The sequence below is a fragment of the Heliangelus exortis genome, chromosome 17 (assembly GCF_036169615.1).
Source record: "Heliangelus exortis chromosome 17, bHelExo1.hap1, whole genome shotgun sequence".
Taxonomy (NCBI): Eukaryota; Metazoa; Chordata; class Aves; order Apodiformes; family Trochilidae; genus Heliangelus; species Heliangelus exortis.
Genome location: NC_092438.1, coordinates 7,541,816 through 7,568,962, shown reverse-complemented (window position 1 = coordinate 7,568,962; position 27,147 = coordinate 7,541,816). Strand labels below are relative to the sequence as shown.

General features: G+C 46.6%; 1 protein-coding gene across 2 annotated transcripts in view; it reads left to right on the top strand.

Moving 5' to 3' along the window:
• Nucleotides 1-27,147, top strand: part of ADAP1 (ArfGAP with dual PH domains 1) — a 60,577-nt gene that overhangs the window by 9,487 nt on the left and 23,943 nt on the right. The window contains exons 1-4 of one of the 2 annotated variants that reach the window (XM_071760819.1): nt 1,338-1,693; nt 10,222-10,352; nt 11,916-12,007; nt 20,261-20,343. In XM_071760819.1, the coding sequence (XP_071616920.1) occupies nt 1,609-1,693; nt 10,222-10,352; nt 11,916-12,007; nt 20,261-20,343 (391 nt within the window). In that variant the 5' untranslated portion in view covers nt 1,338-1,608. Of the gene's footprint in view, nt 1-1,337; nt 1,694-10,221; nt 10,353-11,915; nt 12,008-20,260; nt 20,344-27,147 lie in introns of those variants that run through there. The other variant, XM_071760818.1, reaches the window with a different exon arrangement.

Here is a 27,147-nt window from a genome sequence, read left to right as displayed (position 1 = left end):
GGATGGTGGTAGGATTACACCTTTGCTTAGTGAACGAGTTCCAGACATCATCAGCCTACACCTGTAAAACCAGTAAACCCCAGCATGGTGTGTCAAGTTGCTTAGAGTCAGCAAGGAACAGTATAACTTAGAGCAGTCAAACAGTTTAGAGCAGTCAAAACCCAGCTCTGTCACAGCTGCTTGTCTGACAGCATAAATGCAGAGGTCATTTAGAAAAAACTATTCCAGGCAAGAGGAGCACTGTAAATGTACTGGGCCATACTTTTCCCCATATTTAAGGATTTATGCTATTTTTCTTCCCACAGAATATTCCTGGAACCTCCTTGGATCCATGCACCTTTGCAGGACCAATGATGTGGTTGTAGGAGTTTTCCAGGGGCTACTTGTAGGCTCATGGGTGCACGAGCTGAGTTTTGCAGGAGGTTGCCCTGCTTTGTTGCAGGAAAAAGAGGTGGATGATTTGAATAGGGGACTTGCTTTGCAAAGCCAGAAATATTTCTACATATAGAGAAATACCAAGCACAAATAGATCATAGCAGCACTGCAGATACCTGTGGGCTGTACTTGACATGAAGGACTCAGAAGGGGTAAGGTCATCAGTCTACAAGGCGCAGCCCTGGAGCCTTCCTTGGCCAAGGGCTTCCCACACCACCTTCCTGAGTCACTCTCCAGTCCTTAGCTGGTAAAATAGTGATAGGAGCATTGTCCTGTAGGTCACATGAGAGGCAGGAGTGTCTGCACCCCTCAGCCCCAGCAACACAGCTATGATGACACCTGGAAGCTCAGGTATCTGCTCCCCTGATAATCCCTGGACACCATGGAGGGATATGAAAAGCACAGAAAGATTCCTGAAGAACAGTCCTGCCAAGATGCAGACATGAAGGTGGTGTCAACACACACAGAGGTGAAGTAAGGGCCTTTGGGAGTGTGGTGGGTACCAGTGAAATGTTTGTGAGTCCCCTCGAAGATGTTAATGCCAAGGAGCTGCCTCCAGAGCACTGCTCATGAACCCACCAAGGTGCTGGATCGTTGAGGGTCCCTTCCCGGGAGTGCTGGGGTGCTGTGAGCCGCAACCTCCCCAAGGCAAAGACCCCCGACCCCCACCCTCCTCTCTCCAGCTGCCAGCCCGGGGCTCGGGGCATCTCCTCTCCCTGCAGCGAGGACCAAATTACACCTGGGAAGGGAGCGCCGGGGGATGGGGACACCCGGGGAGGCGGGGGGGGGGCGGGGAGAGGATGGGATACCCTGATGTCTGGGGACCCCCCACGGGGACAGGGCTCCCCGGCGACGAGCGGCCACTGGAGGTCGCGGGCGAGCGGCTCCGGGAGCTGCCAGCCCCCCGGGCCCGGCGGAAGGCGGAACCGGCGCCGTGCCCGGGCGGGCGGCTCCGGCTCCAGCTCCGGCATCAGCGGCGGGGGGCGAGGAGACTTCCAGGGCTGAAACCGCCCCGGCTCTTCCCCTCCCGAAGGCGTTCAACCCTGCGAGGGGCCAACGGGGCCGCATGGAGCAGCCCGGTGGTACCCCCCGCCCCTCGCCATGAGGCTGGATTAGCCGCGGCGGAGCCCTCCGAGCCCCGCACCGCCCCGCACCGCACCGCCCGCCGCCCCCATGGCGAAGGAGAGGAGCAGGAAGGCGCTGGTGGATCTGCTCCAGCGGCCGGGCAACGCGCTGTGCGCAGACTGCGCGGCCCCGGGTAAGGGCAGGGGGTGGCGGGGGGCTTCGGGGGGTGTGGGGCTGCGGCCGCACCTGCCCGCACGGCACCGCTCGGCGTGGGGACAGCGGGGGGGTGCCCTCTCCGGCAGCAGCGGGGGCTGCGTCCTGCTAAGGGACCCCTGCCAGCCTTGGGGAAATGCAGCGAGGATGCTGCGGGGCAGGGTGCAGGGATGGGGATGCTGCGGGGCAGGGTGCGGGGATGCGCTGCCGCGGTACCAACCCCCGCCGAGGTGTGTCTCCCCCCTTCCCCCCGCCTTTCCCGGCCCGGCAGTGGCAGCGCTGATGTCATCCCCGTCGGGTCCCCGCGGTCTGCAGTGCAGCCCCGTGTCCCCAACCCGGCAGCGAGCGGGCGGGGGCTTTGCCTGCGGGGGTCCCCTGTGCTGCTGGGGGACGGGGCTTGTCGCTGGCTTTTGTCGCCGGTCCTGCCGTATCAGCGAGGAAAGAGATGTGGGGAAAGCAGAGGCACTGCCGTGGGCATCCTGCCCACCAACCTTTGGCCAGCGCTGGGGGCCGGCTTGGGGCTGCTCACCGCCGGGCAGGGGACGTGGCTGGCACGTCCCTAAACCTCTTGGGGCGCAGAGGGGAGAAAAGCTGAGCTAGGGACATCTTTCTCGCCGTTTGAAATGTGGATTGTTGGGTGTGAGTGTGGGAAAGCCTTTGCTCCTGCTGAGCAGGGTCTTTGTAGTGTGGGGGGACCTGCCTTTGAGGAGAATTTTAGAAAAATGTCTAGCAAGTAGCTTTCCTTTAAAAAAAAATTAACAACCAACCAAAACCTAAAAATTAAAAAGTCACTATATAGAAACACCTAAATTTGCATATAGCTTGGGAAGGGTGGCTCTGAGGATATGTAGAGAAAAGATGTCATTTTCAGCCTCTGTCACTCTATAGGTTAAAGGAAACCCAACACTTCAGCTGACCCTCATTTTTCAGATGTTTGATTTATTTAGGATTTTCAGGAGCTGTTGGATACCACCATCCAGCTGGTACCATCACCAAAGGTTTTATGTCCCTAATTTACATCTCAGGACACTGCAGTTCACTTTGTGTCCCCAGTACCTGGCTGGAAAGGACAAAGAACTTTCTGTTTGGTGTGAACTGTTTTGTAGCACTGCTCTACCTGCTCCCACCCATCTGCTGCCTGTCCTTGCTGTGCCACCCACCCTGGAGGTATCTTGCCAAGCTGAGCACAGCTTAGGCTGATCGAATAGGTGTCTGAATTATTCCTTCCTGGAGAAGGCTTTGCAAGCTTGGGCCATTCAGCTCAGTGGGGTAATTCTTTCTTGCCCTGTGTGTAGAATAAAGCCTCTCTGCAAAGTGGGAAGTTTCTCAGCATCAGCAGGGTAGAGGTGAAGCTGAAGGCTGGTGAAGTAACTCATGTCAGGAAAAGAGGATTGTTGTTAAAGGCTCCAAACAAGCTTGTAATACAACAAAACTGTATTTTGCTTTTGGTGACATTTGCATGTAGAGATGTCTTAGTGAATCTGAAACTCAAAGAGGAAAATTTGGGCCAGTGTCTCTTGTAACACAAGGTGTGCTATATTTGTACCACTCAGCCTCTCTCCTGAAATGCCATGGCTTTACTGGGACCTGATCTCTGTGCATCAACCCAATTTCTTTAGCAACCACTTTGCTTCAGTTCCTTCAGCAAATGAGAGCAACTTCTGGTGCTGTAATGTGCTCGTCTGCCTGGGAGGGACAATAAACTTGAGATGCCCTGGGCTTCTTAACGTAACTTAAGACATAAAATTTGTGTCTGTAGCTAGGACTCAGCCTATTTTATATATTGTTATTCATCATGGGCAGGTGTGGCAGGCCAGGACTTCCCAGGTATGAGATAACATGGGATAGGTGTCCAGCATGGGGTGCAATTATGTTCTTTGCTGAGAAGCGGCATGCACAGAAAGATAAAGGTGAGAGCTGGAGCTGGATGGACAGCTAGACAAAGGAAAAGTACAAAAGCAGGGAAGAAAACTGCAAATGAACAGCAGATGAGGAAAGGAGGGCACACTTGGGCTCTCCCACATGTGTACATCATCATACTGCTCATCTGGTACAGCTGGGGGAAGCAAAAGGTCAAGATCCCTGATCTGTTACTGCTGCTTCTCAGGTGGGTGTTTTCCTTCCCCTGAAATCCCCAGTTAATTCAGGATCCTTGATAAGAGGCAGCCATTTAGCTCAGCAATACTGATAACAAAGACCAAGATGGGTCAGAAATAGGATGGAAAAATTCTGTTAGTCATTATAACTTGTGTATTTGGAAGCCAGCTGGATTTTCTTTGCTCATGGTAATATTTATATCAGACCCATCAGAGAGTGAAAATTTGGAGTTTTTGCTTGTTTGTTTTGTGGGTTTTATTTTTTTTTTTTAATTTTGTTTGGGTTTTGTTGGTTTGTTTGTTTTTTTCCTTTTTCCCTGCTCTTAGAAAAGGTTCTTTTGTTACTGTTGGGGCATTTAGGTGAGGCTGAGTAGCCACAGCCCTTGAGTAAGGGCTTGTCCCAGGTGATATTTATTATGTGCTCATGTAACAAAAGCCTACATTCCCCGTGGCAAAGAGCTTGCAGCTTGGCATCCTTGTGGCTAAACTGTGACCATGCAAAAAAATGAAATCCCAGGGTGGGCAGGGAGCATGGGGGAGGCTTTTCCTCCACAGCTTTGTAAGTAACTTCATCCCTGCAGGGTCATGATGTCTCCTTGGGAAGATGTAGGCAAAACCTTCTGCTTGCCTGGCTCTGGGCTGGGGTTTGCCACTGAATCCTGACTGAGGTTTATTTCAGTGGCCAAGTCCTACAAGTGAAGCTGCTTTATTCACCGTGAGTGTTCCCCTGGTTTGTGCACTTGCAGCTGGTGGGAATGTGGCATTGAATATGATGCTCAGGAAGGTCGGATCTGTTTGTTCCCAACCCCAGCATGTGTGTCTGACAGCTAAATCTCACATGCAAAAGCAGAGCTTCCAAAAAATCCTCTGTGGTTCTGGGGCTATGTCTTGGGTAGGGAGAACAGGCTTTTGGTGGCCCTGGGCAAGACAGCTGAGAATGCAGAAAGGATGTTAAACTAGAAACTGAAAATCAGGGTGGAGAAGAACCTGAGAGGTTACATTTTTTAACTTGTAAGGGGTTTTGTTTGTGTTTTTTTACTTTTTTTTTTTTTTTTCTAAGTAAATTCTAGATGGATTTTCATTAATTGTGTGTTTATAAAACCTTAATTTTAAACGGGAGGTTGTTTTGGGTAAAAAATGTTTCCGTTTCAAAGACATCATCCATTTCTAATGAGTAAATGAGATTGCATTTGATCCTTTTTTGCATTGTGGGTCATTATCTGGGGCACTGGGTCTCCTGTCATTGCACACTTCTGTGCTGATCAGGGTCCTAGCTGTTGGTTTGCATTGTGTTTGTTCTGGTGGCTTTAAAGATGTGTTGTCACAGGAAAGACAGCACCTTAAATGCAGTCTTCAGTGGGAAGTGAGCAATCTCACTGAATCGCTGGTGTGTAATGGCTCTCAATGTATTAGAATAATCTTTTTTTTTTTTTTTTTTTTTTTTTCCATTAAGACTGATGTGGCAGTTCAGCTTTCCCCCCCTGAATGATTCTTTGTCTCAGGCAATCTTTCCTCACATCATGAGACGGATGGTTATCCCGGGGCATAACAAGACCTTGAGTATTTCTCTCTTTACTCCATTTTTCTATGACTTAGGCTTGTGTTTCCACAGAGCAAGCATCATTTTACATTGCAGGAGGACAGTGAGGCTCTGAAGGCAGAAGTGGAAATCCCATCAAAGCGATGCTGCAGTTTAAACCCTCTGGCAGCACTTTATGTGGCTTGTTTTTATCAGTTTTCCCTTGCTTATTTAGGATGGATTATTGGGACATGGACCTTGGGTAACAGCAACCTCTGGGCCCGAGGTCAGGGGGGGGTTCTGGTATTGGGGCTTTGTGCTACAAAGCTGAGCAGATTTGGTATTTTGGTGTAAGAGTGTTCAGAAAAGCCTGAGGGTGGGTGACGTGTGACTGAGGTGGTTGTAAACACCTATTCTGCAGGCCCAGCATTTTCTTATTTCTAAAGCAAGTGAAGCTTTTCCATTCCCTTGATTTTGTGGAGCGAGGGCAGTGATTAGAGGGAAACCTGGGAATGCTGGGGATTGCTTGGTTTGCTCAGGATCAAGGAGAGCATGGAAAGGATTAGATCCCAACTCTCTCCTTCCCCTGTTCAGTCTCCTGAGTCACTGGGTCCTGCCTCATCCCCCCCACCCCTCAGTGGAGCCATGGGGCTCTCTCCTTGCAGCAAGTTCTCTCTCTTGCCCCCACTACCTCCTACTGGAAAGCTGTTCCAGAGCTTCACCACTCTAATGGCGTGAAACCAGCTTTTCATTTTCATGCTAAAACTGGAAACTTGTTCCCTCACCATCATTGTCCTCTCAATTCTTTTAATTTATTTTTTTTCCCTCCCGAGAATTTGCCAGCCCTTCTCTCTGGGCATTAGCAGAGTGAAGGGGTAAGAAGGAAAAAAAAAAAAATTCCCTAGTAGTTGTGTTTAGCTCAGTGCAACTTATTGCAGGGAAAAAGGACTTTTTGAAACAAAGGAGGTTTAGCATGGGGGTGTTTTCTGTCCATGCCTGGGTTGCAGCAGGGCCGTGGGCTGCAGGCAGTAAGCAGAGGGGGCTGCTGAGACCTCCCAGCTGAATGAAAGGACCTTGGCAAGTTTAGTGCCTTCACTGAAAAATTTTCCTACTTAGAGAGGAGTGTTGGTGGGAGGCTGTTTGGCTTCAGTTTTAATGTCTTTTATTGTTACTTTTAAAATTCATGAGTAGGGTCTGTTTATTAACCTCCTAATCTTAGTGAAGTAAATAGCAACACAACTGCAGTGCTGCACACGAGGTTCTCCTGGCTGGGGCATTTAGGAAAGAGACAGCTGGGCAGCAAGCAGAAAAGGGCTTTTGCTTGTGTTGAAGGCATTAAAATCCCTGTGATTATATCCCATATCCTAAGGCACAAGTTAATTTTCTATTGTGGGGTAAAGGTTTTGCCTTACCTGGAGAAGTCATCTTCTCCTCCCTAATTTGTCTTTACCACCTCAAATGGGAGAGATTAAAAAAATCTCTTGAATCTCCATCCCAGTCAAACGCTGGCTTCTACCCAGGTGGGGTTGTGGGATGCAGCTGACTGAGGGTCAGGCCACTGTTTAGTGCTGGAGGACACATTATTGGGGTGTTGCTATGCACTGGGCATCTTCTTGGTCAGCAGCACACTGTGCTCTGTGCAGTGGTAACTGTGCTGGGAGGCAAAAGGTGGAGCAAGGACATGGAGTAAGTTTTGGGACTTGGAGTTCTTGCTCATTTCTTGTGACTGCTTGCAGCCTGCTACTGCTCTGCTTCATGTGATTTTACTTGGGTTGTTGGCATCTAGGGATTGTCAAACCAGGGCTCTATGTTTATATTTGGATAGAGGAAATACTGATTTTTTTTTTTTAATTTTTATTTTTTTTAAACCACTTCCATTGCCGTCCCACCCTCAATCTCCTCTCCTTTTGCATTGTGTAAATTGTACCATGTCATATGTTGGTTCTTCTTGTCCATTATTTTTCCAGGTCCAGCTTTGGTTTTCCCTCTCCAGGCTCTTCTTACTCTCAGTAACGTTGGATTTGAGCTGCAGAGTTCATTGTTCTCTGCACTGGGTTTCCCTGGGGCTTGTGGTGGCAAAAGAGGCTTGGTGGGGGAGTTCATATCTGAATGGAGCAGTGTTGCCCAAGTGTTTTTGTTTTGCTCTGGATGCTTCTCTAATCTCTGGCTGTGCCTTCCCTTTCAGATGAACAAGATTGGAAAATACCCCCAGTGCCCTTCTCCTGAGTTTAGTTCATCTTTGTTTATTTGTTTAATTTTTTAAATGAAGTTGCATCAAGTTTTTATCTTTAAATTCATTACAATCTGTTTATTAGTTGCTAGAAATGTCTTCTAGAGCTGGCATTTGTTGCTCTGGAGCAATGAAGGATCAGAGACTTTCTGCTCTTACATCAGTGTATTTAGTTTAATATTCCACTTGATCCTAGTTAGTCCTTATTCCTTTTGGCTTGACATAATGGAATAAAGTAATTTTGTGGAACTTAGGCATGCTGGAGAGTTTTCATTAGGCTTCATGTCTGTTTGCTTGTAACTTAAAAAAAAAAATCATCTTTTTTGGGCAGTGCCAGATAAAGGCCCAGATGATGATATGTGGCCATTTTTGCTGTACTTTTGTTGGGGCCTTGCCAGATAAAATGGCTTAAATAAAATTACTGAACTCCTCAGATGCCCAGCACAGAGAACATGCTCTAGCTGTTGAAGTGTCTGGCACCAAGGTGGCCTTCCCTGAGCTATGGGGATCTCAGCCTGCCAGCCACACAGCCTGGGGACACTGCTTCACTGAACCTTGGTGCTGCCCCAAACCTCACCCATAAAGTGAATTTATTTGTGTGCTTGATAAGGGGGTGTCTTCTCTCAAATCAATGGTGCAGTCATTGGAGGGGTTGGAGCCCCTGGCTGGTTGTGCTGAGGTCAGAGCTTACTGGTGTTGTCTGCCATGGTCCTGAGCTGAGAATTTTTCACATTCAGTGCTGGAGAGAAGAAATAGAGAGAGAGAGGGACTGTGCTCAGGGAGCTCCATAGCTGCTGACAGCTTTGGAAAAGGGCTTTGGAAAAGCATCCCTGCTGAAGTAGGGGCTTGACCCAGCCAGCAGCCATCTGCCTGGGGATCTGTCACCAGCTCCTGCAGAAGATGTGTGGGTGTAGATGTCTTGTAGTGAGGGTTCTCTGAAAATGGTGACACAAGTGCAGGGAGGGGGTGGGAAGGGGAAGCGGTGTTGGAGTCAGAGAGTCCGTCTCCCTCCGTCTCCCTTTGTGTGGGTTTGTGTGGGTCCCTAACCCTGTGGCTGGTTCAGATGATGCTTAGATGTTTCTTCCCACTTTGCAGGAAGGGCCTGGGGTTGGTTGCTTTCTCCATTAGATGTCTTCAGACAGGAGAGCAAGAGCCATTCACACAAGAGCTGTTGTCCTCAGTCTCTCATGAGGCTGGGACATCATGTGAAACAAAAAAAAGACACCTCTCTGTGGCTGCTAATCCCAGCCCTGTGCCAAGGAGGTGCAGCTGATGGGACTTGGCATCAAAAAACTTAGAGGACTTTGATCCCTTTTCCTGGATGGGCACCTGTTCATGTCTGACGAGGCTGCTCATTTCACTTACGGGTTTATATCTGAGCACAATCACCTCTTGGAAGCTGAATTAATTTTCTCTAGGGAGTGCTGGGGGAGGTTGGTGGCTGTTCCCAAGGGCAGGGGTGGGCAGCAGCCCCTGATGGACGCAGAGGAGCTGCATTGCCCACCACCAGCCTGCTCCCCCTGCACTGGCACAGCCATTAAATATTTATAGGAAGGAGCAAGCACGTTCCTCTGCTTTTTTATAAATAATTGCTGCGCTGCCAGGAGTGAATCTTTAGTGTAATTACTGCGGGGAAATAAACAAATTACACCACAGTCTGGGAGGAGGGAAAACTTGCCTTTCCCCTTGGCAGCCCCATGCCAGGGGTTTGCTGGGGGCTGGCTTGGTTTGGGGGGGGGGAAATGGGGGCGAAGAGATCTCCGTCGGGGGATTTTTGTGGCTGACTCCGTAGCTCGCAAGGAAGCTCTTTCTGCTGGGGCACAGCTGGAATCGCGGGCGCTGACATTTGCTCATCGGAGTTCAAACAAACAAAGCTCCCTGTATGGGCTGGATTCGCCAGGCAGCGCCAGGGACAGGGCTGGATGTGTCCTGGATGTGTCCTGCCCCGGCCCCTGCCCTCCGCCGGGTCCTCTCTGTCCTTCGGGCAATGCCTCTGCCCAGGAGGAATTTGGAGGCGAGGGGTTTGTGTTTAAAAGTGCTTTTGTCCCTGGCTGTCAGCTCGGGGCTGTAAACAGAGCCTGGTTCTGCTCAGAGAAAGGACAGAGAGGGCACTGGCAGCTGTGTTTCCATGAGGGCAAGGGCTGGAAACCTCCTGGCACGGAGAGCTGAGCTGCTGGGCTGATGGAGCTATGGGAGGAAAGTCTCTCTGTGGAGCCATCTCTTTGAAAAAAAAATAAATAAGATAAAATATAACACAGCAAGGCAAGGGAGCAGCAGAACAGTTTCCCTGAGCTCTTTGTTTTATCTGTGGGATTTCTGTTCCAGCTGTCCCTTGGGTGGGCTCTGCTGATGTTCAGCTCTGTGTGTGAGCATGGAGTAAATTTTGGGGGTCTCAGGCATGTGCACTCATCTGCATATTGGGTTTTTGTGAATAACTACTGCACTTTAGATTGCAATCTGTTAATTGTTAAGTGTAATTGGATTAACTATGAACACACATCTGTATCGCGCTTGTGTGTTTATTTAATACCCTTAAATCAGGGAACTCGGACCTGGTGACTCCTGCACTGCCATGCCCTGTGTCCTGCCTTGTCTGTCCTTCCACCTGCACTGAACCCAATATACCAGCCAAGTGCAATTTTCTCTTTCCTTCTTGTTTTCAGACCCAGACTGGGCATCCTACAGCCTGGGGATCTTCATCTGCTTGAACTGTTCAGGAATCCATCGCAACATCCCCCAAGTCAGCAAAGTGAAGTCTGTCCGGCTGGATGACTGGGATGATGCTCAAGTGGAGGTTTGTGCACCTGGGGCTTGAGGTACCAGTGAGTTTGGGTGGCTGCATTTTATCAGCAAAGCTGTAAAAGTGAGTCCTTTCTGAAGATGCCACCAAAAAAACCCATTATTTTAGAAAGCATGTTTAATTCCTGAATGTGGGAATGAGGTCCGTGATGCTGAGGGGAAAAATGGAATAGCCACTTGACAAAGAAGTTCTGAAGGCTTCCCTCACACCTCTGTACCTATCAATTCAGTAGAGTGTATAGGAATTACTAATGTTGAATGAATTAACTTCTGCTTCTCATATTGCCTTCAGACTGGATGGTAAACTAAACCTCTAGTCTGCCACCCTGCCCATCCCTGCTGTTTCTGGCCTTGTTCCACTTAGAACTGAAGATCCTTAAATTCACATCTTGAAGAACTGAACCCTCACAATATAAATTCTCTCCTTTTATTCAATTCACCTGCCTGGACTCGGTGATGTTGCTGAAGGCCACCAGGAACCTATGTGCTCAGAATCCTGGTGCCTTTAAATGTGTGAAGAACACTACCAGTCACTGATCTTTATCTTGTGTGTTGTACATTTGAGGTTTTTCTGAAAGCCTGAAAGCCACAGCTCATGAAGTCATGTGTTTTATGAGGAAAATAGGCCTTTGTGTTGCATGGGCTTCCCTTTGCTGTTTTCTTTTTTTTTTTTTTTTTTTTTTTAGAATGGATTGAATATGTAAACTTGAGAAGCTCAAAGAAAAAAAAAAAGAAAAAAGAAAATAATGAGGGGAAAAAAAGTCTCAGGGGAAAAAAAAAAAAAAAGCTTAGCTGCTTATTATGGTTATATGCTTGCCTTTTGATACAAGACAAGAGATACTTAGCATGGCTGCCTGGAAAAGAATGGGGTTTTCACACTGATAAAGTGATTATCATTAAATTAAACTTAGAAGTAGGAAAATATGAAGTTTTGTTTGCAGTGTTCTCAACTGGCCATTTTTATACAAGAGCAGAAGGCAAGAGGAGGGCTCTCAGGGCAAATAGAATTAATTAATTGATTTTTAATGCTTCAAGCTCCTGTCTGAGGCTGCTGGCATGGGTTTGCAAAAGTAAAATTATCTTTCTTGAGCAAGAAATGTGATCCAAAGCAAAGGGTATTTTTTCAGAGAGTATTACCTTGCTGGAGCTGTAATACATGGAGACTTGAAGTTAGTGCCAGGTTTTGCTCTCTGGTTGTCTTGATTTCTGTGCTAGATTCCCTGGAAGCCATCTGGTTCCCACGCCTGTGAGTGGGAAATGCCACCACGTGCTGCCTTCTGCTCCCATGGGGACCAGTGGGGACTGTGCATGTGTGACTGGGACACAGATCTGTCCCCAGGGTCATGTTAAGCTGTGGCAGCCCTGGCAATCATCATCACTGTTAATTTCTGAGCCCTGGTTTGCAGGCAGAGCCTTTGCAGCAGCCTCTGTGCCCACAGTCCTGGGGAAACCTCAGCAAGTGAACAGAGTTCGTGTTATTGCTCTCCAGAACCAAAAGAGGACAAGGAAAAATAAAATCAACCTTTTTTAATTCTTTCTGTTCTTTCTCTTCTCACAGTTTATGGCCTCAAATGGAAACAATGTAGCAAAAGCAAAATACGAATCTAAAATGCCACCGTTTTATTACAAGCCAACATTTCTTGACTGTCAGTAAGTAAATACCTTTGCTAGTAAACACCATTTATTTGTTTGTGCAGCTGCAGCCTCTGTAATATTTTAGTTTCAGCATGATACTTTTTTTTTTTTTAGCCACAAAGGAGGTTTCAGTTATAAAAGGCTCTAAAAATCTTTGTTCTTCTTCATGCATGTGGTAGAGTTTATACTACGTGTGGGATCTTATTTAATAAGTCTAGTTGAGATGATGCAGGGAAGTCAATAGTTTGTCAGTTCCCCTGACTCTTCCAAGATTCTAAAACTCCAAAAATGCCAATTTCTGCCCATTGATTTCCTCTTCCTTTTCAGGGAGTCCTTCTGCTTCAAGGCAGAACTTGCTTATCTGTTCCATATGATGCCAAGTTTCTTGTAATATAAAAATACTGGGGTTTAGTGCTAATGCTGTGGCTTTTTTTTTTTTTTTTTTTTTTCTGCCTAAGTGACAAAAAATATCTTCTGTGAAGGTGTCTCCTGTACAGTGTAGAGTAAACTTGCATAGTAAGCTGGGGTAGATGTTGTAGACCAAGAGGTCTGAGCAGGCAGAATGTGCTGTCCCACCCAGGGAGCAAGAGGCACTGAAATTATTTTTTAGGGTCCTGCAGAGTCCCCAGGAGGTTTTGCATCTTTGTAAGACATATCTTCACAGAGTTCTCAATCTTTTGCAGGAGCAGACTCCTGGTTCCTTCCCATGGGGGTACAGAGCTCCTGGGGTTGTGTGGCTGGGACAGGGACAGGACCAGGACCTGCTCCCTGCAGGACCCTCTGCACCTCGGGGCAGCCTGAGGTCTGGCTTCAAACAGCACCCAACTCTTGGCCTGGGTCTGGCTGAGAGGCAGCAAAAGCTTAGAAACCACAAGTGTTTTCATGCCTTCTGCTGCTGGGCTGGCTGGAAGGTCTGTGGCTCCTTCTGAGCTGGGTTGGTTTGGTTTCCTTTGGCAGTGCAGCTTGGACTTTGCTGCTGGGATGTTTTTCTTCCTCCATCCTGTGGTGCAGTTGTCTCCGGGGAGCAGAGCAGTGGCTGAGCTCCAGAAGCCACTTGAGAGCACAGAGGAACCCTGTGGCTGCTCCATCCCCAGCTCTTCCCAATGGAGAGGCACAGAGCCTGGCTTATCACCTGAGAGAAGCAGGACCAGGAGGTTTAGGGGTTGTTTTGTTGTTGTTGTTATTTTTTCTTATTTGTTTATTTGTTATTTGGGAGGAGAAGGCAAGGCTAATCTTCCTGCAAGTAGCTGGAAGTCTCATTTCTGGTCCTTTTGTGCTCCCAATTTGTTCCTGTGATGCAGTGGGACAATTTTCAGCCTGGATGCCCTGATTTCTGAGCTGAGTGTGGAACTCTGCTCGTGTAGGTGTTCTCTGGGCTGGAGCTGCTGGATCTGTGCCATGGCAGTGGGGTGCATTGGGCCTGATGCCACCTCTTGCAGTAACACAGCTCCTGCTGCAGGATAACCAGCTGTGGGTACAGCCTGTGTGGGGAATGTCTCCAGGATGTCTGCCAGGTTATATTTTTATTTTATGTATTTTTTTTCTAGTTGGAGGCTTTCTGGGCTTTTCAGCAGATAGCTGCTGAACACAAGCAAGGGAAGTGCTGCTTTCTGGCAGGGTGTACATTGAGCCTTCTCCCCACCTCCCTGCAGTCCTGTCCCTGCAGCAGCCTGGGTTGTTCCCAGCTCTCAGCCCTGGCTGGCATCACCATGGACGATGCCTCCAGTGTCTGCTGGCACCATGTGTGCCAACCCACATCCTGCAGCACCAAGATGTTCTGGTGCTTCTGATGCTGGCAGCCAGCACAGGCCAGCAGCAGGGGCTGGGCAGGCTTTGTGGGAGCTGATACACAAGCTGTAATAAGGGCAGACTGTTTGTTTATTGGAAACTTTTCCATTTTATAATGCTCCTTCTGCAATCTCTCTGCTTTGGTTGCTTGGAGAATCTCGAAGCTCAAGGCAAGAGGGAAGAAGTGCTCCAGCAGAAGCTTGTCCTTGTGTCTTCTTGCCTAGGATGTTGTGTTTGCTTGGGAAATACGTGGTGTTTGCCTGCTGCATTTGGCTTCTGCATCCTCCAGAAACCCCACTGTAGCTTTCTGGCTCTGTCAGACACTTGGCAAAGGTTAGAGAAGTTGGAGAGTTTGCTCTGGAATTGCCCAGGGAAGATTTACTAGCTGTGCCTAGGCAAAAAAACCCCAAACAAACCACCCAACCAAAAAGAAAAAAAAAAAATCCTCTTCTGTCCTCTCATCTCCTGTCTGCCAGCAGCTTGGCCCATGCATCAGGAGGAGTGAGCAGAGCAGCCAAGGTCTATACAAATGGGGATTCCTGAGGCTGAAATGAATCCTTGAGTCTGGGATGTTCCTACATCACCAGAGCACTGTTCCAGAGACCCTTGGCTAAGGAACTTAAACCACAAAAACACTCTTTGGATGGTCACTAGTGGTTGTGGACCAGTCTTGTTCACCACAGCAGTAGACTGAAAGCTTTAAAATGGCCTTTTCTGGGGCAGGTAGACTGTAAGCACAAATTTGGGTTTTTGAGCCCCCACTGAGCAATGGGTAGCATTACTTCTGAGTAAAAGCGAAGCAAGAAGGTTTTGTTCAGCCATGGATGGAAACTGAGAAAAGATGGAGACTAGCTCTTACTGGGCTGTTGAATTACTGCTTTTGCTTCCATGCCACTGCCCAGTACTTAGCATCATTTTCTGTTGCATTTTACTTGATGCAGGAACACAGACCATCATTCTGTGGAACCACACATGAGCTGCAGTGCATTGCTCTGCTCCCCCCTCCATGCTTGGATAAGTGGGAGCTACAGCTGCTCCTTATGGAGGACACTTGAGTACTGACTGCCAGAACATCTGAGTACCTTGGTAGGAAAAATGGGGCAGAATGATATGAGTTGTACTTGGGTGGTTTTCTTATCTGGAATGAGATGAGACATCAATCAGAGCGGATGTGGTCCCAGTGAGGCTCCCATCTTGTGGAGTCATCTCTGTATGTCATCTGAAGAGGAACAGTTGTTAGCAGAAGTGTCTTGTTATGTTGTGGTACGAGTAAAATGTGCAGAGAGAAAATTGCCTGGTAAATCCCTGGATTCTTTTTTTCTTTCCTTACTCTATCATTTAAATTTTGGTTCATTTGGTAGATAAGCTACTGAGCCCACCATTCAGTATAGTGTCTGAAGGTCCTTCTGGCCCCTTCCTCTCCCGTGCATGGGGCTTAATGATGATCAAGGATGCAAACTTCTCACCTGCTCTCCTCTTCCTCTGTCTCCTCATTTGCTGGTACCTTATAGGAAAGCTTTTTTAATGCTTAATGTCCAGAAGGGTAAAGTTGAGTAGCTTGCTCTGGCTCCTACTTTACCAAGCAGTGTCTTAAAATTTACATCCATGTCTTTGAAAAATGTCTGATGTCTTGGGTGTAAAGCTTGAGATGCCTCAGTGGGGACTCAGAGTGGCTGCCTGTCCTTCAATTTCTCTTTACTGTTAGCTTGTAAGCCTGTTAATTCATATTGATTCCTTTCTTTTCCAGAAGAAATTGCTACAAGGTTAAAGTAGTACTCACACAGGCTGTTTCCTATGTGGTTTTAATCTGTGTTTACCCATTCTGAAAAATAATGTTGTGGTGAACTGGGACTGTGCATGTAAAACAACCAAACAAAAAAAAGAACTCAATAGGGCTTTAATTGAGCATGTTATGGTTCCATGTGCTTAAATTCAGCTTTAGCATCTTCAGGTCCAAAATGCAGCATTTTAAAGCCCTGATGGCCAAAACTCCTGTCTTTTTGCTATTCTCCAGAAGCTTTCTGTTGGCTCTTGAGGGTGTGTGGGTGGCCCATTGCTCCCAGGACAAGCTGAGGTGATGCACAGAGCACCTGGAAGAAGCTTCCCAGCTGTCTCCTGGTTCCACAGAGCCATTTAAAACCAAACCCTAACAGGAGGACTTAGACCCTGCCTTCACATCTTTTTCTGTCTGGTGACACTAGATGGGCTTTTAGTCTGAGCTGCAGTGGCTCTCCTTGCAGTGTGAGTGAAAATTTGGACTTGGACTTAAAATTTCATTAAAAACTGTTGTTTGACAGGAACTTGGCATGGCTGTGTCCACAGAGCTGCCGGTGGAATGCAGATTGGTTTTTGCTGGAAAAACCTCTGACAAATTCCAGAAGCTACAAATTTAGGTTTTGGAAATGGTGTTCCTGGATGAAATTAATTTCTTTTGTCTTTGTTGGACTTGAGGGTGGCTCAGAAGGATGTGATCAGAGGGTGCTGTTGCTGTTTGATGTCTCCTGGGCTACTTTCACCTCTGGCTGGAGCTTCTTGGCTGCCATGTGTCTCCAAAAAGCTGTTTTAGCCAAGAAGTGCCTGTTGTGTGTGCACTGTAGGTTGTCCTGGGAGAGCCAGACCAGATGAGGGGCTTGGGTAACTATAAACTGGAGACTCTAAGCTTGGATGGCCAAGCTCTGCAGAGCACAGTGGAGCCACAGAGTCACAGTGTGATGGAAACTGCTTGAGCAGCTTTGCCTGTGGTGTTTATTGCTGTGAGCAAAAGGCTTTGAGTATGTGGGACCAAGATAAAACTGCTCCTCTGGCTCTTTCTGAAGCTTTTCTTGCTGGCCCTTTGACAGAGAGTTCTTGTTTTCAGGTGGGTGGCCAGGCAAGCAAACAAGGACCTAAAAGGAGATTGGGAGCTCTTGGTGTTGGCCTTGGTTTATCACCCTCTGGACCTGCCAACTGTGTAGCCCAGTGGTGTTCCATTTCGGGGATGAATTTGCTCTTATTCTGTTTTTTCCTTAGGGTTTGGGGGTGGGTGGCTTGGGTTTTTTGTTTTTTTTACTTCCAAATTTTTATCTGGATAATTACAAAGACCTTTCTGTTCTAATTGCCAAAAAATTACATATTCCCTGGGACCAGCAGCCTTGCCAGACTTTAGGTGGGCTGTTAAAGCTTTTGGAGTTGATCCTGAAAGCTGTGATCTCTGCAGATTAGGAATGATGCAGTTATATTTTCTGAGCAAACACGAATGGCATATTTGCTGTGTTATCCTATCCCCAGAAAGTCACTAAAATATCATGAGGCTGCTGCTACTGTTCTCTCTAATCGCAGATGTCCTTTCAAAATCAAAGGGTGGTTTGGATGGATGGTCCTGTGTTTGGCAGGTGATGTCTGCTCCAGGTTATTTAAGCACGTTTCATCTCAGGAAAAATACACTTCAACTGAAACACAGCAAGAGCCATTGAAAAGCCCCTGAAGGCACACTTAAAATGAAATGGAGATCAGGTCTGAAGTCAGCTGAAAACAGCAGAGAAGGCTGTATGGCTTGAGGGACCTTTGGGGTGGTCCCTGCCCTCCAAGTGCTCTCAGATCCTAAGTCCTCACAAATTTCTGCTCCTGTTTAATTCATCCAAGCCATGCCAGTGAAATTGGGGTCCAGGCACAAAAGCAGCTTTTTATGGCAGGATTGTCTCCAATCCATGACAGTGAGCGTGGCCAAATCTATGCTTGACTCCTCTGTTGTGTTGAAGGGTGATGCTGGACTCCTCTCCATCCTTGCTGGGTTTTTGTTTCAGTTTCTTTTGCTGGAGTTGTTCTGCTTTCTATAAATAACCCCTGGAGCAGAAGCTGCAGCTCTGGGTCTTGCACTGAGTGGTCCTAACAGTGGCCTGCTCTTTGTGTGTCTTAGTTTTTAGGGAAATTATTGCTGGAAGACCCTGGGTTTGTGATGATGAGGAAAGGGTGAGAATGTGTGAGCTGTCAGAAGTGGTTGGTGTGAGCTGAGAAAGCAGCACAGCTGGGGCCCTGCCTGCCCTGGATGCTGACAACAGAGCCACTTGTGGTCCAGCCCAGACACTGGAAGAATATTTTGCAGCTTTTCCCAGTCCCCCTTTGTGCCAGGCTGCCCTACTTGTGCTCTCTTGCACAAAAGCTGTGGGGATCCTGAACCATGGCTGTTGCCAGGGGAAGCCCCATCCCTGCAGCCTCAGCCCAGCAGAATGTGGCTGTCCTGATGTTTGGGCAGCAAGGGGGTTTTCCTGCTGCTGCACAGGATCCTTAATTTCTGCTGGATTTAACAGCTTCAAGTCCTGCTGAATCCCCTGAAGTCAGCTGGATTCAGGGAGGTGTGAACTTGCTTCCTTCTAGCTAAATCCTGAGTTGTTCTGTTGAGAAGGTCCAAGTTTGGCTACAGTGGTAGGAAACTGTCTAGAACTGGGCTGGAAGAATTGCAGGAAGGGTAACAAAGTATTTGTGTTGATTTTTATGATTCGGTTGCTGTCATTTTGTTGATGAGCAGCAGGCAATGAAGTTCTACCTTTTGGGTCATCAAGTCTTCTATGCTTGCAGGCTTCCATGTGGTGGGCATCAGATCCAGAAATAGCACCCTGAAGAGCCCCTCCTTGCACCACAAAATACCTCTGAAACCCTTGAGATGAAGCAAAGATGGATTGCACCCAATCCAGAGCGTAGCACAGGGTGACAGCAGAAGGGTGATGGGTGTTCAGAGCTCACAGTCAAACTTGCAGATGTGTGTGTGTAACAACTAAAGATCAGTCATGAAAACAGGAACAGAAGGGGGAAAAGCAGTTTTGCTACAGCAGAAGCTCACAGTTGAGTTTTGGGTGCAGGAAAACCATGGTTCCCACTGAGCCTTGTGGGAGATGTCTGGGGCCCCAACCAAGGAGATGAAGCAATGGGTAGGAGGTAGGAGGAAATATAAATAATTATTTCCCTCTTTACTCTCCAGAAGCCACTTATGGCCACAGCTCTCAATGAACAGTGTCTTGCAGATCTGATGAGTGTGTTTGGTGTATCTGAGGAGGAATTTTCATAACAATGTTCAAATATTTTTATCAACTATATTCATCACCTTTGAGCATTTCTGGAACATCGCTGCTGAAAAGATAGCATGAAATTTTGCATAGTCAACAACAACAAAAAAGGGTAATTAAGTAGATCAACAGTTTTCATTGGTGAAGTTGTTGTGTTGAAGGGTTTGATGGAGCACAACCAATGCTGGGAGATCTTTGTGAAGCTGGGATAACACATGGCTTTGTTTCTTTGCATGATTTCTGCCTCCTTGGGCTGTTTAATGCTCCAGGGCAGTTAAGAACTAAGTGCAATTAAAAATGGCTTGAAGCAATTCCCAGCATATTCTAGATCCAGATTATTCCATCAGTTCCAACACTCATGCTAAAATAAGAAGTTATTTTTTTGTTTGGTTTGGTTTTAGTTGGGGTTTTTTTTGCAAGTTGAGGCCTTGGTGTGTAAATCATTGGTATAATTTTCAATATGAAAGGTAAAGAACTTTGTAACAGGTATGTTTCCCATTATCCATCATGAATTTTGTTCTTAGCAGTGCAGGCTATAAGTTTGGAAGAGCTCTGCCAGCTGGGTTCTCACCACCTTCCAGTGTTTGGGTGCCATGTTTCACCATCAGGTCCACACCCACCCATCTTCTGGTCTTTTTGAACCTTTTTCATTTTTCACACCCCACCTCCTTTCATGGGGTTGGCTGGAACCTGGGATGTGGTGTCCTACATCCCTTTCCTTGCAAAGGCCACCTCTGGGAGGTGTGTGACACCCTGCAGCAAGCTCCGTGTTCACCAGGTCACAAGTGTCACCTGTCCTTGGGCTGGGCTTCCCAGCATCATCACGAGTAGAGTTTTAATCTGGCACATCAGTTTTTTCCCTGCCTTTTTATCAATAGCTTTAGAGCAAAGATTTTTCTGTATGCAGGCTGGGTTTGCGTTTTTTTTTTTTTTTTTTGCTTGCTTGTTTTGGGTTTTTTTGTTTGTTTGGTTTGGTTTTTTTTGTTGTGGGGTTTTTTGTTTTTTTGTTTTTTGTTTGTGGGGTTTTTTTTGTTTTTGTGGGTTGTTTTTTTTTTTTTTCTTGTTGTTGTTTTGGTTTGGGTCTTTTTGTTTTTTCATTTACTGATCCCGTTTGCTGAAGAAGCTAATGTGAGGAAATTAAGTTTAAAATTCTTCATATATGGAACGAATTTTGTCCAGAGGCTGATTGGGTGGGTGGGAAGAGGCTATTCTGCTAAAACTGTAAATGTTATTTTACATTTCAAATAAAACTGGATGTGCAAGGAACCAATTTGCTGTTGTCTGACAGGAAAGAAGATAAACCCTTGCCTCCAGACTGTACACTGCATTTTTTGGAAGACTTTTAAATCATGGTTGTATTTTAAATGAATTAATGACTCCAGATTCTTCCTTACTGTAAGTTGGACCCTGTCTCCTTCTCTGTGTGTTGTTTTTTTTCCAGGCTGCTGCGGGAACAGTGGATCAGAGCCAAATATGAACGAAAAGAATTCATTCACAGTGAGAAGCAGGAGCCTTATTCTGCAGGTACCAAAAGACACTTTGGGCAGATCAATTCTTTGCTGTCCAGTGCCTTCCTTTTCTTTTGTCTCTGTTTAAATTTTCTTTATGTTGATTATTGCTTGTACGTCGGAGGAAGAAGTGCAGGAAGCTGTCCTCCTGGCATTCCCTGTATTTGATTGGAAATATTGGGCATTTTAATACCTGGTGGAAATAAATCTCTTGTCAAGAGTTTTTCTGTTGACCTCCATGGGCTGTTCACCAACAGATAAAGTACAAAGGAGTTCCTTTCTGATAGCTGGACTGAAATGGAGATAAGGGTGTTTGTCTCACCCATATGACTTCAGGAAGGATGAGGATGAGGATTATGAGCATGGTTTGGTTAATGGTAGAGAAGTGTGCCAGGTCCCCTACTCTTACCAAACCTCTGTGACTGTTTTTCCACAATACTTCCAGTGTCAGCAGTGGGACCAGGTCTGCTTGCAGTACAATAAATGCCCAGTGGTCTGTGATTGCAGAGAGGCAGGAGGTGACAGAGCTCATTTCAGTGATGGGCAGGGGGTGAGTGGCCTTTCAAAGGGGTGGTTTAGTGGAGCAGTGGCTCAGACACTTGAAGGGCAGAACTTGAAGAGGAGGCAAAGGGCTCAACTGTGTTCATTGTGTGGCTACCCCAGTGTAAGGAGCAGCATGAAAGTGCACAGAATTAGCAGGTTATTTATTTTCTCTATGTAAGTGGCATTTAATTTATTCTGCATATTAAATAGTTGACACCAGCTATGTGCTTGGATGACTCTGGGATAATTTTATTAGTGAAGACCATGCTGCAGATGAAAGGCTAAACCATTATTTTTGTGCTGCTTTTGAAGACTAATAATAAGCAGATAGGTCTAGCAGTTTGCTGTTATTAAAACCACAATTAAAATCTGATCTCATATATTCTCAGTTTATGTTTAGAGCTGTGCTGTTTTGTATACATGAGGCATGCACATGGTGTGTGGGGAGTATCCATATTCATATAAAGCACATTGTGCACATTTTTATTTTAGATTTTCAAGGCAGTCTGCTGGAGTTGGACATGGTCTATTAACAATAAATGGTTTGATTTCTTGGATAATTCTGCAATATGTCTGCTAACGTGTGCATAATGTTCACCCAGGAATAATGTTTCCAATTTATACCCTAGAAAAGCCTGGATTCAACTGGGTACTTCATGCAAATGCATAATTTTAAGGACATGGTTGGTCCTTTTGAGTCCCAGAAGAGTGTGTACCTGGTTAAAGTGAAGTAGGTGCTTCAGTGCTGTGTGGGCAGGGCAGTGTGTTCTGAGCTCTCTGAGAAACAGAAGAGCTCAAACGGGAGTTTATTTTAGCAGTGTATTTTGTAGGTGTTCTTCAGCAATCTGGCTGTATAATATTTAACTGCATGGTGGAGTGATGGGGTTTTCACTGCTCTCTTTGAAGCTGAAAAGCCATTAAATGCAGAATAGAAGAGAAGGGGGTAAAACATGGAAATGAAGAGCACTTCCAGGAGGATAGAGCAGGCTGGTGAACATCTTGTAGGTTGTGTATGAGTGGCTTTAGGTTGTATCTTGTCTGTAAGAAATGAACCATCATTAAAACCCAGCATCCAAGGTGTATAAATGACCTGTGCACCTGGATGTCATCTCTTGATTCTTCACCCCCTGAACTACCTGTGAATGGATTGAGATGGGACTGAGACAAGGATGCCCTCCTGCCCACCTCACATCCAGTTTGTGTCTCATTTGAATGTATAGTTCTTTTTCTTTTTAATGGTTAGGCCATTTTTTCTCACCATTCTGAATTCCCTGGAGGGCTGTTAGATTACCAGTTTCTAAGCATGAAACATTTTGTTGCTAATAGAGACATGGGTATCCATTTTCTCGTGTTTGTTGGAAGATTTAATTCCATTTTCCAATCCCAGGGGCAATTTTGCATTCTAATATTTGTTCAATAATTGCATTAGAAAGAAGAAGAAAAAAAAAAAAGAAAAGAAAAGAAAAAAAAATAAATTCCATCTTTGAGTAGTTTTGAGCAACATCTGTTTCCCAGCAGCCTGATGAAACCTGGGTCAGAAATTCAATGTCTTTCAGAAAATCCTTCAGGGAGAGGCTGTCTGGAGCCTGTAGATGCCAAGCAGCAGCTCTTGCAGCCCAGCTGACAGATGGAGGAGGAATGAGCCTTGGGAGAAGAGTGTCAGATGTGTGGGTCAGAGCTGAGGGAGCTGTGCTGGGCAGCCTGGCAGGAGGAGGCAGCAAAACCCTTCAGCTGCCGGGAAAAGGCATGGCTGAGAGGCAGATGCCAAGGAAACAGCTGCCCCAGGAGGGTTTGTCCCAAGCTGGTGGGAGATGTCTGACCTGGGAGATAGAGAGCAGCACAAGGTGGGAGAACCAGAACTGGGAAACAAAGATGCTTTGCAGGTGTGGAAATCCCCAGTTTGGGCAGTGCTGGGCATTGCTGGCAGCTCTGCCCCTCAGCCCAGAGAGGAGCTGTGGCTGTAGATTCGTGGTCCTGGTTCAGCCCCCCATCAGATGTCCCCTCTCAGGGACATGCTGGCCAGTGCAGTCATGGCCATCCACCTTCAGGAGGAGATTGTGATGGAAATGCTGTAAGGGAGTTTTTGGAGAGTTTCTTGCTCTCTCAGGAAGCCTCAGAGCACAAGTCCATGTGCTGTTCACAGCTTTCAGCTCCTTTGCCCACAGCTGGTTTTTCAGACTGCTGGTTTCATTCCTCCACAAGAGCCACGGTTAATGAGTATATTAGCACCATTGATTTTAGTGTGAGGAGTCAGTTTGAGTGCAGATAGTGCAGGGAGATTAGTAAAACAGTGATTAAATGCTTGGGTGATCCACTATTGATTCTTAGATACACCCTTTTATACAGCTGAGCTCTTAATTCAGCTAAAGAATTTGTTTGCCCTCGCCAGACTTTATGAAGCAAAACATTATTTACACCCCAGCAACCCTGATTAGCACTGTGGTCCATGTCCCTTCCACTGGAGATGTGTTTGTAGCACAACAGCACAGAATAATACTAGTTCTGAGACCCTCACATTAATGTATTTCAGGTTGACTTTATCCCTTCTGATAAAGGAAGTGGTTAATTACTGTCAGTCTCCTGCTAATTGTCCCTTTTAATGGGATTTAATGAGGCAGGGGTGCTGAATTCTCCCAGAAACAGTGGATGGCAGTAATTGCAGTCCAAGTCCAGATCTTGATCTTAGGACAACTGAAAGGTTTGATAATTCTTAAAAAGATTTTGATCAGTTTTAAAAACTGAAACATTTTTCCCCTCTACTGATAGGCAGCAGTTATGGCAATGCTTCCCAAAAGTCCTGCTGAAAGTTAAATCATTTGTGTGCTTTTTGATTCCTCTTCATGAAATTGATTTATTTTAACCAAGGGAGGCACAGAGGAAGCAAAAGGGAACAATCTTTGCAGGGCTGGAGCACTACAGGAGGATAAACTGATCAAGGTGAAGCTGTCCTGATGCATCTCAGGCCACAGAGAAGAGAATGAGACCTGAATGTGGCCAGGAGAGAGCAAAGGGGAATCATCTGCTCCTGGAACTTGGCTTTGGCTGCTGATGGGCCAAACCATCCAGGGTGCCTGGAACAACTGATACCCTGGGATGAGGTGAAGTCCAGCCTGGGAGGCTGGACTTACTAAAAGCAAGTTTAACTGTGCTCTGAGGACCATGAAGCACCTCTCCCTGGGCTGGACATGGCTGGTGCAGTTGGAGGGGGCTGAGGGGCATCTCCAGCAACAGGCAGAGATGCCTGGCAGTGCAAAAGCATTTTCCTCCTTGTCCTTGCAAGCACTGGTTGAGGTGGTTCAGCAGGGATTTATTGGCTCTCAGGCAGGGTGTAGGTGCTTTCCAGCCCAGCACGTGGTAAACTGGGCACTAACAACAGCTTCACAGAGTGCAGCTTTTCACTGGAAATGCTGCCTTCTTGTGCTTCCTAGAAACAGGCCAGTGAATCCTATTGCTGTTAATTCATTAGATGGTGGAGGAGCAGTCAGGAACAGAAGACTCACATTGGGGTATGGCTGATGAGAAGTGTTGCCACCAGTGCTTCATGTGGGCACGATTTTCTTGCAGGGACTGCTGCACAGTGATTTTTCCCTCATCCATGGCAGATGCTGCTGAACATCTTTCATAGTGAGACCTTTGGTTCCCAAAAGCATTCAGGATGGAAGAGCATCATTTACAAGGCAGAAGGGCAATAAATGCCAACAAGCATCTCTGCTTTCATTCTTTAGTCACGGGAGGTTGGAGCTCACTGACTGATATAAGTTGTCAAAGGTCCTATAAAAATGGTGGGGGAATTCAGATTTATACCAGCTTAAGATTTGAACCTTGTCCTTTGGGGTGGGAGTTGGAGGAGACCCTGATTTTTCAATTGGTAGTTATCTGGCTGGGTGGGATGGCTGCAGGGTGAGATAATATGATGTTACTGCAACTTGAGAGCTTCCACTGGAGCAACTGAGAGAGCTAGAAAATACAGGCAAGATTTTGGGCATGTTAGCAAAATCAATAATTATTGGGGCTTTCGCCTTTGTTGGTTCCTGTACTGATAGCACAAACTACATCTTATTATTAAGTCATTATTCAGCTCAGAGAAGGATGAGCACGAGGTTTACCCAGGTAGCTACAAAGGGCAGAATTTGTCTGCAGGTGCCTGTTTGCTTGTACTGTCTTCTGTCAACACCCTAACAATTATTTGGCTTCTGTGGTATTTTGTATTTGTCTGCAAATGTGATGGCAAAATAAATTATGAGAAATGAAAGAATACCCTGAAATAGCAAAATCTGTTAATATGCACTTTACATTCCATGTGGATCTTGCATAATTTGGGCAGCAGTTTGAATTAATTTTCCCCTGTGTTTGCACAGTTGGGAAGAGCTCTGACTGCAAAGGACTGGAGAAAATGCCTGGGATGGGAATAGCTCCTTCTCAGTGTGAGGAAGATCCCCTGATCCCCTTATGAGTTCAGTCTGACCTAGAGTGATGTCATCCAGTTTATTTTGGGCCTGATCAGACAAAGCAGTGAGCAGTGGTGCAGTTAAAACCCAATTATTTTAACTGACAGACCTCATCCTCTGCTCTCACTTACCCCGTTTCAGCTCTCTAGTGAGGAGCTACAAATGTCAGAGTGGGGTTTTTTACAGCCTCAGAAGCCAAGCTCCTCTCTCCCACTGTGCCTGCTGCTGAATTTACAGGGGCTGAGCAGCACTGGGAGAACAAACCAGTGCTAAGAGCAGCTGCAAAGGGCAGGGGGTTTATTGCTGGGGGGTGGGGGACTCCGCCAGGCTACCAGAGCAAAGAAATAATCCATCAGCCTGAGGGCTCCTGGTGTCATTTGCTAAAACCTTCATGCATCTGGCCTTTAAGGAGATGTTCTTGCAGGATGAAGTCTGTCCCCATACGTGACTGTCTCCATCCCCTTTGCTTCAGAATCACAGGCAGCAAAACCCAAGAGTGGATGTGGCACAGAGATGAGGTTGCAGTGTGTTGGTGGGATGAGAGGTGGTCAGGGACAGGCTGTTTTTTTCTGAGCTGTGGTTGTTTGCAAAAAGAGAGGATGAGAGTATAGAAGGAAGAAGGAAAGAGGTGGGAGACCTCAGGGTTGCAGTTGCTCAGGACTGCAGCAAAGAGGAGGTGATCAGGAATTTCCTCACACAACTCTTTTAGTCTTTTCTCATCAGAAATATTTGTAGGAAATGGCCAACTTCAGCCAATCCACAACTTCCATATGCAGTTAGAGAATTAACAAACTTTTTACCCAATATTCATTTGTGGGTGAGGGAAAAAAGTACATAGAAAATTTTAGAAGGATCAATTGCTGACATGGGAAGTGTCAGTCTAATGGTTTTATTTTTGAATCATGATATGTTGAGAGTTTTTGAGAGGTTGATTTTTATTGCTGTTGTATTTGCTAATCTCTCAGAAAAAAACACCTTCTCTTCTCTGGCCAGTAGCACTCCTTCCTCCTAGTTATTAGCACAACACAGCCTGAGGGTCTGGGGAGAGGTGAGGGCTTGGCAGGGGACAAGGGCTGTGTCCTAAAGAGATGGGCATGGATGTGGTTTGAGTCACCTGTGCTACAGCCTCCTCTGATGAGATGAGGGGCCAAGAATGGGTTGTGCACATTAGCCAGGATTAGAGGAGGTGAGAGCCCATCCCAGTCTGACAAGGATGTGATGGTGCTGCAATGTTGGGAGGGTTGGTCTTGGGAAAGAGTGGAAGGAGATTGCTGTCCTTGGGGATGGTGGCTCTCTGCTTTAGGAAAACTTTGAATTTCACCCCGTTTCTGTTTGTATTAGAGCTGTCTGGAGCAGCCTAAAAGAGTCCACAGAGTGATAGTTGCATGCTGTGCTTCGGAGGTAGCAGAGCCTCCTGTGTGTCTGGTGTAGGATAAATTCCCCTGACCCTGCGAGAGGAGGGGAGTCCTTGCTGGGACCTGCAGGCTCAGAGGAACGTGGGATCTGTGCAGTCAGCAAGATTTTTATGCTGCAAACTGCTGGGGATAAAGTGATGAAAGAGAGTGTGCTGCTCAAAGCAAAGGCATTTTCTCCAGCATCCTTTCACACGCTCACACTCACGCACACACTCACGCACGCACACACTTGTGCCTGTGCCAGTAAATCACTGCACTGCAATAGAGCATTCTCAGGCTGGGCTGCAGCTCCCATGAGGGGGAAGGATGGTTGAAGCAAAACAGAAAATCATGCTGGTGAAAAGACATAAAGAAGATCTGCAAAGTCTCAGTTCAGGGCCCTGTAGCAGCAGCAGGGTTATGACACCAGTTGTC